The 12,925-nt window shown below is 37.4% G+C and overlaps 1 protein-coding gene across 2 annotated transcripts in view; it reads left to right on the forward strand.

Moving 5' to 3' along the window:
- LOC136677481 (uncharacterized) overlaps positions 1-12,925 on the forward strand; it is a 219,927-nt gene that overhangs the window by 33,848 nt on the left and 173,154 nt on the right. For both annotated transcript variants that reach the window (XM_066655040.1, XM_066655041.1), the window contains exon 3: positions 10,191-10,287. In XM_066655040.1, the coding sequence (XP_066511137.1) occupies positions 10,191-10,287 (97 nt within the window). The remainder of the gene's footprint in view (positions 1-10,190; positions 10,288-12,925) is intronic.

The raw sequence follows: 12,925 nt of genomic DNA on the forward strand, positions 1-12,925 counted from the left end.
AGTACTTTACAAAATTTAAATGTGTGAAATAGACCTTTTTTAAAATAATATTTTATCCTTTCATTCATTGTCTGTAACCTCTTATGCAATTCAGGGTCCAGTGTGTCCAGAGCCTACCCGAATCCCTGGGTGCAAGGCAGGAACACACCCAGGAGGGGGTGCCAGTCCTTCAAAGGGCAACACACACACACACACACACACGTTCACTCACACCTCTGAACACTTTAGAGTCACCAATCCACCTACCAACATGTGTTTTTGGACCGTGGGAAGAATCCGGAGCACCCGGAGGAAAGCCATGCAGACACAGGGAGAACACACCAAACTTCTCACAGACAGTCACCCAGAACGGGACTTGAACCCGCAAAATCCAGGTCCCTGGAGCTGTGTGACAGCAACACTACCTGTTGCGCCACCATGCCACCCACCTTGTATTTTACTCACTTAACATCTAATTTAGGTACTGCAAACACACAACTTGCCTGTCATAGTGCAATAATGGAAAGATCCTAAATCCTAAAATAAAATATATTAAGCAAACTTGTCTGTAATCTTGTAAGTGCAAGGTGTATATATAAACACATTATGCTTTTGATGAGCAAATGCTAGAAATATTTTTTTTTCAACTCTCCTATGATCTCCTAAATAAAAAAAGTGAACTAGGCCAGAAGACTGTCATTGAACACGAGCAGTTAAACTTTTATGTCATGAAATATTCTTAGATTGATTTTTTTTATAACAAAACAGTACTAAAATAATTTTCAAAGCTAAACCATAAACACACTACAAACCAACTGTTCCCCTGTTCAGTGTTGTTTGCATTATCAGCAAATGAATAATAGAATATAGACCAAATTAACATTTAATTAGATTATCTGCCTTAACAGCAGTTTGTTATCCTATCTAAATTTAAATTAAATTCAGACGTATTTAGACCTTGTGGGGTTATTTGGTAAAAAAATAAAAATAAAAAAAAACCTTTATTATTTAAAATAAGTAGGAAATTAACAGGATTGATCTAAGCAAGGACTCAGAACTACTTGATTGAACCATCAATAACTTTATTTGTTGTTTTGAAATTATTTTACAACATTTATTGTTGTTAACTAATGAAGTAATTAACTTAATCCCGCTAATGCAGTTGAGATCACTAATAAAACTGGCGAGGAACTGGCGGAGAGCCGCTGGTTCAGTTGAGATCAGTAATAAACCGCGGTCACACCATCTGCACTTCACAAAAACGCAGTCACGCCATCTATGCTAGGATTTCCTGTGCGCAAGAGGGGGGACTCGCAGAAGAGCGCAGATATTGAAAATTAATAAGAAAAAGAATTTAAGACATAATTCCACATAATTCACTACAGTTAATATTAAAAACAGGCCTAATTGGCTAAAAGAATGTCCAGAAAGGTCCATAAGATGGAGGGAATTCAGTTTCACGTTTAAAATTAAAAATCAAATTGTTAAGAAAATCCCACTGTTGTATTGAAAAACATGTCCTCAGGTACACGTTATAATATGTGTATTTACTGTAAGAATTAGGAGTAACAGGCTTGAAAAAACTCAAATATTAAATTCCAACTCTCCATTTACTTTTGATACATTCCTCTGAATTTACTGGAATGTTTTGGCTCATGGTCAGCTTCAGTTTTTGGGACAGATTGGTCCCATGATGACATTTTAGTATGGAGACTTCTTGCTTCTATGCATCTCGGCATGTGATAGTACTCACTCACCAGCAACCAAGAGCAGATCAAAGTAATGTCTGAGGTTTAAATAATACAGCCTCCTCCAATGTCCTCTTTAATGATGGTCTAATCATTTGCAGCAGATGTGATGCATCTGATTCTAAATATAGACATTTTAAACAGTAATAAATATAGGGATGTCCTAAATTTTCTTCACAAGAAATATACAGTTTCTTTTTTCATTACATTTTACAACTTGTGTTTATAAGTAATTTCTTCAGCTTTATTTGTTTAGTTATATAAGCTCCATCTCTCAGTACTGTTCAAAATGAATATATATAGACTCAAAAAAAAAATTAATATGAATAAAAGACATAAAAGACTGACATATCAGTTTTTGCATATGAGAAAACGGCAAGAATATTCAGGTATAATTATACCAAAAACATGTGGCTATTTATCTATCTTGTTGTTGCACCTTCTGCGTATGGCCACAACAAGAGCTTTCTTTTGACTTAACAAGAAATACAGTTGTCATAAATTTGAAGGTATTTATTTATTTATTTATTTTAAACCTGCGCGCTGATGACCTGAACACCACTCGATGTCACGATTAGCAGGGCAGACTGACGGAGGTGGACGAACTTGCTAAAACACAGATACTTTAATATAACAAAAAACAAAAACTTTAACAGAAAGATAACACACGGAGTTAACAAACAGACACAGGGAGGTAAGCAGACTAAACTTAAATACAAAAGAACTAGACAAACTAAACCTAAAACGAAGAACTAAAGCAAACATGAAAGTGACAGACAGACTAAAGACCTGGACAAAGATACTAAACAGAGACCTAGACAGGGATGCTTCACAAAGACCTAGAATGCCAAGTAAACACAGAGAGCTAAAGCTGAACCTAAACACAGAGCTAAATATGACACTTAACACAGAGGGCTACAGAAAACACAACAGACAGACTTACTAACATGACACAGGAAACGACTGAGACAGACAGACCAGACTGGGAATCATGACAAGGAAACATTGGAGGCGAAATAACAAGACTTACAGGAAAGAAACAACACAAAACTAAAACAACATGACTAGGAAACACGACTTGACTCAATAGGAAAGAAACGACATGAAACAAAATGAATGACCGATACACGGAAGTGACACAAGGGAGCTTAAATACATGAATAGACGAGACACACCTGAAACAGATAACGAGGAGACGGAACAAGGGTGGAGACATGGACAACAACAAACAGCCATGTGCTGAGAGAGCAGGACGAAGTCATGACACTCGAAGCCAAGTGGAGTGCAAGCAGCGACATGCACTGAACTCAGCCTCACAGTTTGCAATGTGCAGAACGCATGTAACCATCTGTTTTTTATTTTTTAATATGTTTTTAAAATGAAAAAGAAATGATAAAATAGAACACCGACACGCTACCTACTGCAGATTTCTTTTTCATTTCCCACCTTAACTTTTCATTTTTCACATTTCATTTTTTTTTCATGCTGAATAATATGCAAATTTATTTTGATTAGCATTGGGAGTAGTGGGTGGGGTCCAAATATTGGCTTTATTCCACTTTTTTAAAAAGTTACTGCTTTATTGTAAAGTGAGCTCAGCCGGTTAAAATGTAATTAAGAGTGTTTATTTAATTGTGTAAAAATGCTCCTTGCAGGTTCCTAAAAAATTAAATATTTTGATAGATAAATGAATAAATAGTTTGAGGGATAGATAGACAGGTAATTTGAGGAATAGGTAGATAAATATTGTTATATATTAATAGTTTGAGATGGGGCTGGGTGATATATCAATATATTAAAATATATTGAGATAGAACAGAGCAGGATATGGAGTGAGGCTATATTGTTTATATCTATATTTGAAGTTTTTAAAAGTCTAAATCTTGTACAAGAGCCATTCTGTTCTCTGCTCAACTTATCCACTTCGCTCTGCTCACAGCCCCGCACCCACCCGCATTCTCTCTCTCTCTCTCTCACTCACGATGGAGCCGAGTAACACGAGAGTGAAGAGGAGTTAGTCTATAGAAAGAAGAACAGCAGTTCAGTTATATGGAAATGGTTGGGATTTTACTGGTCAGATGAGGAAAAGAAATGGCTATCTGCAGGGAATGCCGAAAGGAGGTAGTATCAAAATGTGGGGGTACTCCCAGCCTGTTTCACCACTTACAACAGCAGCACAAACTTCTGTACGAAGCTGTTAAACTCTGAGGTGCTGCTGCTACTGTTCTGAAGCATTCACATCCCAGTACCATTAAACCTATTCAGACAGCATTTCAAGCTTCATTACACATTTTTGAGTGAATGTGTGTGCCCAGATATGGATTGGCACTCTATCCTGGGTGAAATCCTAGCGCCCGATGCAGTCCTCCAGGTGGACGGTCGTTCCTGGTCGAGTACGCTGTGCGCGTTTGGCTTCCGCTTCTCGCCAGTGTGTGTGGATTGATTCTGAGCGTTCTGAGCAGTGTGGATTGTAAAGCGTCCTTGGGTATCTAGAAAGGTGCTATATAAGTGTAACGATAGATAGATAACACAGCAATTTCACCAGTGTTAAATTAACACTGCTTGTATAATAATTTAACATACTCAGTGTTAGGTTAACAGTAATAGTGTTGATTTAACACTGGTGAATTTGTTATGTAGCTAATACTGTGCCTTATGAAAATAAAAGTATGAAGCAGCGTGGTATTACTAAAGTTGTAGTTTACTACATTGCAAAGGGTATGCTCCCGTCTCAACAGTAGAGCAAAAAGGCTCCCAAAAGTCCACAATGGGAGCACAGAACCAAAGCCTTTACAATGATCTTATAAGCAATTTATCACAGACACTGTAGATCTGTAAGTCATTTGTCATGTGGATCTGTAATGTGGCAGCTCACCCAGGGGTGGATTGAAACAGGGCAAGCCACCAACAGAGCACTAGAGAAATAGGCCTCAAGTGCAGAGACACACCAACAACCCCTCTGGATGTTAGGAATACAGAGACAAAATGAAATGCGAGAGGAAAACTTAAGATGTCAAACTGGTCAGCTCAAAATTGAGCAAAAGAAAACAAAGGAAAGAGAGCTTCCCAAAACAAAAGGGAGGGACAAGATGAGACAAAAGAAATTAAAGAAAGAACACAACTTATTTGTAATTATTTATTTATACCAAAAAATGGTAAAGAAAAGAAAATATTGAATCCCAAGAGAAAAACCAGAGGGAAAGCTCTGGTGGAGAAGAAGAAGATAGAGAGACCCAGGAGAAATCTCAAGAGCCTTTAACAAATTACCGGCCAGACTTGCACAGCACTCTGAAAAGAGAAACCCAAGACTGAGCACTGAGATGTGTGTTGGCTTCCCTTAAGTAGGAGTAGCCCAAGTGGAACCAATTGCCCAAATGAAGAGTGTCTCTGTCTCCCTCTAGTGACTGGGAGTGGCTTAGCAGGCAGCCTCGCCCCAGCCCCAGGCAGACCTCTTACAGCATCGGTCATTATTTTGATAAATAAAAATGTTTTTCTGACATCTTGTTTAGCTTTATATATATATATATATATATATATATATATATATATATATATATATATATATATATATATACACACACACACAGAGAGAGTGGCGAAAATAATTTTCTGCCGATTATTACTATTAATGTTATTATTAATTTTTTTATGTATTTATATTCACCACAACTAAAAAAATGAATAAATCTGTAATTTTTATAATAGAGACACTTCAACTGTAAGAGATAGAATAAAAAAAAATCCACAAAGTCACATTGATTGTTAAATAATTAATTTTCATTTTACTGCATGAAATAAGTATTTAATAAGTATAGAAAAACAGAACTTAATATTTGGTACAGAAAACTTTATTTGCAGTTACAGAGGTCAGATATTTCCTGTAGTTCATGACCAAGATTGCACACACTGCAGTGGGGATTTTGGACGACTCCTTTATACAGATCTTCTTCAGATCTTTCAGGTTTTGGGGCTGGTGCTGGTCAAAACTGAATTTTAGCTCCCTTCAAAGATTTTCTATTGGGTTCAAGTCTGGAGACTGGCTAGACCACTCCAGGACTTTAAAATGCTTCTTACTGTGACAGTTGTCCTAGCTGTGTGTTTCGGGTCTGTCATGCTGGAAGACCCAGCCACAACCCACACTGTAAAAACAAAAAAACATCTGTAAAATTTACTGTAAAAAACTGGCAGCTGTGGTTGCCAAAATTTCACCGTAAAATATATGGTCATGTTTTTGGCAATTATAAATTTTCTATTTAAGGACTGTTTTGTTTACAGTACATTTCTGTAAAAAAAACAGATATACATGGTAAAAACGCCATAGCATTTACATAAAAATAACAAATAGAAACATTGAAAAGAAACATTGTTTTGCCATAAAATTAACATATAAATTGTGTGATAAATAAGAGAATGTAGACTGAGATATAGCCACATTTATATATAGCCATACCATATCCTATATTCAACCCTTAAAAGGAGATAATGCTGAAAGGACAAAAAAAATGTGTAGAAATTGTGTATCTAGGTGCCACACCCCATCACTCGGAACACAGACTGATGAACTTTCCTGACCAACACATATCTCGTCATAACATGCACAGAAACACAAACATGCACACACACAAATGCACAAAATAATCACCCCAATGCAACCCAAAATCAAAAAGTCTCCAAGACAGAAAAAAAAACAAAGAAACTCTGAAAATCACAGAAAATATGGAGAAGCAAGGCATGCTATTTCACTGTTACAGAAACTGTTTTCAATCTTTTTAGAGTTTACAGTAATTTACTGTCATGGTTTTACAGTTTTCCATCGTAAAATTCACAGACATTTTTTACAGTGCATCTTCAATGCTTTTACTGAGGGAAAGAGATTGATAGACAAAATCTTGCGATACATGACCCCATCCATTCTCCCTTCAATACAGTGCAGTCGTCCTGTCCCTTTTGCAGAAAAACACTCCCAAAATATGATGTTTCCACCCCCATGCTTCACAGTTGGGACGGTGTTCTTGGGGTTGTACACATCCTTCTTCTTTCCTCCAAACATGGTAAGTGGAGTTGATACCAAAAAACTGTATTTTGGTCTCATCTGACCACATTACCTTCTCCCATGCCACCTCTGGAGCATCCAGATGGTCATTCACCAGGTCCTCCCATGTAGTTCTGGGTTGATCTACAATCATACTTACCCCACGAGGTGAGATCTTGCATGGTGCCCCAGACCAAGGAAGTTTGACAGTCATCTTGTGTTTCTTCCATTTTCTAATAATTGCGCCAACAGTTATTGCCTTCTCACCAAGCTGCTTGCCTATTGTTCTGTAGCCTATCCCAGTCTTGTGCAGGTCTACAATTTTGTCCCTGGTGACACTTTACCTCATTTTACAGCTCTTTGATCTTAGGCAAGGTGGAGAGTTTGCAGTGTGATTGATTGAGTGTGTGGACAGGTGTCTTTTGTACAGGTAACAAGTTTAAACAGGTGCAGTTAATACAGGTAATTAGTGCAGAATAGGAGGCTTCTTAAAGAAAAACTACCAGGTCTGTGAGAGCCAGAATTCTAGCTGGTTGGTAGGTGATCAAATACTTAATTTGCATTATATTGCATGAAACAATTATTTTAAAATCATACAATCTTATTTTCTTAAGACTTTTCTTAAAACTAGATAGATAGATAGATAGATAGATAGATAGATAGATAGATAGATAGATAGAGACAGATATTCTGAGGAATAGATAGATTGATGAATAGTTTGAGATATATATATATATATATATATATATATATATATATATAAATGCAAAAATGGTTTAAGAGATAGATGGATGAATAAATAATTTTAGAGATGGATAGGTATGTAGACTGTGTGAGGAATGTATAGTTTGATAGAGAGATAAATGGATATATAGTTTGAGAGACAGATGAATGGATAAAAATTTTGATAGGCAAGGCAAGTTTATTTATAGAGCACCTTTCATACAAGAGCAATTCAAAGTGCTTTATAGAAAAAAACTGTTAAATTAAAAGCAAGAATAAAAATAATAAAATTCCATTAAAACTATTAAAATAGTACAACAAAAGGAAATACATAATAAGAGTGAAAGAAAACATAATAAAAATTATTAAAACAATTTAAAATGGTACAATAAAAGAAAAGAACTAAAATGTCATTGCAGAATAAAAAGAGTATTTTAAACTTATCTTTAAGCCTGCTCAAATAGGAATGTTTTAAGTCTTGATTTAAAAGTGTCTAAGTCGGTGCTCTTCTTATGTTCTCAGTCAGCTTGTTCCATTTAAGAGTGTCATAGTAGCTAAACGCTGCTTTTCTATGTTCAGTTTTCATCTGAGGCAGGACTAACTTACTATTTCCTAAAGATCTGAGAGCTCTGCTCGGCTCATATCTCTGCAGCAGATCTGATAAATATGCTGCTCCTTCACCATTTAGACATTTATAGATCAGTAATAACATCTTAAAGTCTATTCTTGTAAGGGACCGCCTGCACAGTGGTCGTCCCACATCCAGAGGACGCGTAGTAATCAGCCCAAGTGAGAACAGGTGGCGCTGACACTTCATAAGACCTCTGCGCTGCTTTCTCAGTGTGGGGTCTTGAGTTTGTTCTGAACCAGACCATGCTGGTAATTTGATATTTTCCTCCAAAAGGAATCTTTGTAGTTCCTTTTTGAATGTTCTACACCTTGAGTTAAATCAACTCACAAGCCTTTAAAACTTACTGTCACATGCACCACTACTCTCACTGCTTTTGCACCCAAACGACCCGAGTTTGATTCCCACCGTGTGCAAAGTATTCATATCTGCACTTGAGTCTTTCTGTAAGAGGTCTGCCTGGGGCTGGGGTGAGGCTGCCTGCTAAGCCACCCCCAGTCACTAGAGGGAGACAGAGGCACTCTTAATTTGGGGCAATTGGTTCCACCTGGGCTACTCCTACTTAAGGGAAGCCAACACACACCTCAGTGCTCAGTCTTGGGTTTCTCTTTTCAGAGTGCCGTGCAAGTCTGACTGGTAATTTGGTAAAGGCTCTTGAGATTTCTCCTGGGTCTCTCTTTCTTCTTCTCCACCAGATCTTTCCCTCTGGTTTTTCTCTTGGGATTCAATATTTTCTTTTCTTTACCCTTTTTTAGTATACATAAATAATTAGAAATACGTTGTGTTCTATCATTAATTTCTTTTGTCTCATCTTGTCCCTCCCTTTTGTTTTGGGAAGCTCTCTTGCCTTTGTTTTCTTTTGCTCAATTCTGAGCTGATCAGTTTTTCATTTTGTTTCGGTGTTCCTAACTTCCAGAGGGGTTGTTTGTGTGTCTCTGCACTTGAGGCCTATTTCTCTAGTGCTCTGTTGGTGGCTTGCCCTGTTTTAATCCACCCCTGGGTGAGCTGCCACATCACACTTTCCTCTTGTAAACCTAACCAGGACTACTATCACAGAGTCTTCCCCATAGATAGCCATCCCTTTACAATTCTGTAACAGACTGGTATCCAATGTAAGGATGTGAACTCTTTTGTGCCTAGTGAGAACTCTGGCAGCTGCATTTTGAATCAGCAGAAGCTGTTTAATGGTCTTTTTTGAAAGCCCAGTTAAGAGACATTTACAGTAATAAAATCCTGCTAGAAATAAAAGCATGGATATATTTCTCCACTTCTTTAGATTTGAGGGCTCTCGAATACTGATACGCAGCCAATCTGTGTCTCTCATTGCTGTCCCCAAATACAATAATCTCTGTTTTATTTTTATTCAACTGCAGAATGTTGTGTCCCATCCAGTTAGTAATGTGTTCAAGGCACATGCATTATGAATCAACTGGACCAGAGTCATTTGGGGACAGGGCCATGTAAATCTGAGTATCATCTGCATAGCTGTGGTAGGACAGCCCATAGGGCTGTAGAATCTGGCCAAGAGGAAGGATGTATAAATTAAATAAAAGTGGACCAAGAAAAGAACCCTGGGGGACACCACAGGTCACTGGCATGTTCTCCAAAATATTATTTTCTATTTCAACAAAGTAGTTCCTGCCTTGCAGGTATGCAACAAACCATTGTAGGACTTTTCCTATGGTCAATGGTATCAAAGGCAGCACTGAGGTCAAGAAGTAATAGAAGGGATACCTTTCCAGCCTATTTAAGTGACTGTCATTAATTACATTAATTAAATTTCATTATTAACTGTACTGAATGTTGACATTTTAAATAAGGTTTTATCTATCTTTTATCTATGCATATTTCTGTGTATCTTTCTATCTTTCTGTACTTCTCTGTATATGTCTCCATATTTGTGTATATCTCTGTATTGTGTATATATTTATCTATCCCTCACAATTCTACCTTTCTTGTATGAGTATCTGCATATCTATCCTTCACAATTCTATCTATGCATTTGTCAGCCACGTGCCTTATAAATCATCGTTTTTAATACACAAATCAGCTCTTGAATCGATATTTTTCCCTTTGACAGAAAAAAAGATAAACTCCTGATGCTTAACAATATGGAAACTAAGGATTTACCTCCTGAGAACTTTGTGAAACTGCTGAGTTCAGGATCTCCAAACCTGGTGAGAATATTCTTTTATATAAACATATAATGAAGCTTTTTGGTCTATGTTATTAATGTTTAATTATTGCCTGTCAATTGACATCACAAATGTAACATTTTAGAACAATGTTCTAAAAGTACAACAACAATATTTTTTGCAACCATGAAGCACTTAAACCAGAGAAGCATAAGCAATGTGAGGTGATTCCATATAGAGAAAAATGTAACAAGGATACCAGGGAGTATTTGGACAAATGTTCATCTTTTAACAATGCTGATCTATGGGGTGGCACAGTTGCCCAACAGTTAATTTAAGAACACTCTTCCTGACCCAGTCACAAAAGTTGTGCAGATGAATATGCCCGCATTCATAATACACAGCCACAAACACATTTGAACAGAATATGAGCCACCAGGAAATTTTCCCCTTGTTCAGCTAAACATAGTAGTGGTATGGATATGTGTGCTTCAGATCCTAGTGCGTTTGTGCAGGAAAAACTTGATCCAAGTCATGTTAGTAATTACACTTTTGTATGGGGTCACTTGAAATTTGATTGTCCTGGAAAATGGGAAGCTCTGGTGAAACTAATTGTTATATTGAACCTGCTGCTTTAGCAGCAGTGCCATATATTGTTCTTCTTAATTGTAGTTACTCCAGATCTTTGCCATAATTTCCCACCATTACTGCTTCCTTTTTCTGTGCCTTTGCATAGAGCTGGTCTTTTTTCTAATCTTAGGGGGAGGTAGAGTTAAGGGTTTGTTCTGCTCTCACAGGTGATTTTGTGTAATGATTTGGCTGGGGTGTGCTTGGTGTGACAGGCCTCTGCATCTTTGACAATGTCCACTCTTTTTAAGAGAGTGCCTGATGACTCTACAGTTTCCTGGGGTGTTTTTGGCTTGTGCTGTGACACGTGCAGTCAATTGTGCTTCCATGGGTTTATGGATGATGATTTTGTGCCTACAGGAGCTGTGGTTCTGTGGGCAAATTTGCCCTTGTACATTCCTTGTAGTGAGTTGGTGAGGGAACAGAAGTCTCATTCATTATTAAGATCACTGTTTCAGCAGGTTTTTGTGGGTGTTGATACTAGGAATGTGGCCCAGAGCTATTTTATAAATTGATAATGATAATAATGACGTTCTGATACGGAAAGTTGCCCCAATATGAATTTGTGGGAGAAGTAGTAGTTCAATATGTTGCATAATGGTAATGAAATTTGCTCATGATCATGCTTGATCAAGCCATGAGTATACAAAAAATATATGATTGTGTTTGTGTGCTATTTTTATTTGCCCCGGATATATAAGAACTTTTCACACTTGCCAGTTAACAGGATGAACTAATCAGATGTAAAGCCAGTCCACTTTAGCCTATTCTAGTTTGGAAAAACCATTTAATTATTGTGAAGATCCCATTTCTCATTCTTATATCAGTAATGTATATTTATTAATTATAATGTGTCAGTCAACCCCCTACACTTCTGCATATCCTCTCTGTTTTATAATTGCTAAGATCAGTTACGAAGGATTTGTCTCAATTTAAGTTTTTGGTCTTTCACTAGTTAATCAGTTGGACAAGGGTTCACAATTTACCTCCATATTTTTGTCAGAGGTTCTGCTTCAGTTGCACAAGAGTCAGGTTGCATTGGAACTCTTTCACCAGACTTAATGTAAAATCATTACAAATAGCTTATTGTGTGGAACTGGTCAAACAGAGGGAGGAAGACCTTGGCTATTGCTTGCTGCTAGGGAGGTGACACAGGAGGGTACGGGGTTTAATGTAAACCTAATGTGACCTTTTTTTTTTTTGCCCATAAAATGAGGAGTCCTTTTGCAGTATTAAAAGGATGCTGGGGAGTAACTGAGCCCCCAGCAAATTATTCAGATTATGTAAATGGGTTTAGGCAGTGGCTTTATAAAAGTGGTAAGTTGGCCAGGGCAAATTTTCAGCTTTCCCAAGGAGAAATGACATGGCTGTTTGATTTTTGTGCTGAAAACCGTTGTTTTAGCCTGGGGGATCAAGTTATTGTTCTTTTGCATTTGATTAAATCTCCCTTTCAGGCCAAATCAAATGGCTCTCATCGAGTCCTTCAGCATAAGTCAGAAGCGAATTATTTAGTTGCTCCTAATACAAAAAAACGTACCCAAATATGTCACGTATATCTCTTAAACTGTATTTTGAGCAGGAAAATGAGATCAGCACAAATTCAGTTAGTCCCATTCTGTTAAAAGAAAGTCTCCTCTAAAAAGTGTAGTGTAATTTCTTTGGACACAGATGAGGTAAAGGAGCATGATGTAGTGGTATTATCAAATCAAGTTTATTTGTATAGCGCTTTTTTACAGCTGATGTTGTCACAAAGCAGCTTCACAGAATTCCAGTAAAGTCTTAACATGTAAAAATGTAAAAATCCCCCAGGAGAGCATGCCAATGTCAAAGAAAAACTCCCTCTGAGCTGAGGAAGAAACCTTAGGAGAAACCAAAGTTCACAAGGGGGGGGACCTATACTCCTCTGGTCAGTCTCCTGGTAATATTAGTTAGGAGTCCATGAAAACTTCAATGTAGGGTAGGCAGCATCAAGGCAAGCAGTGGTGGCTGGGGCATGGCCAGCTAGTCTGAAGCGTGGAGCAGGAGCTCGACAATCAGTCATCCATCATCAATG

This window comes from Hoplias malabaricus, chromosome X2 (genome assembly GCF_029633855.1).
Source record: "Hoplias malabaricus isolate fHopMal1 chromosome X2, fHopMal1.hap1, whole genome shotgun sequence".
Lineage (NCBI taxonomy): Eukaryota > Metazoa > Chordata > Actinopteri > Characiformes > Erythrinidae > Hoplias > Hoplias malabaricus.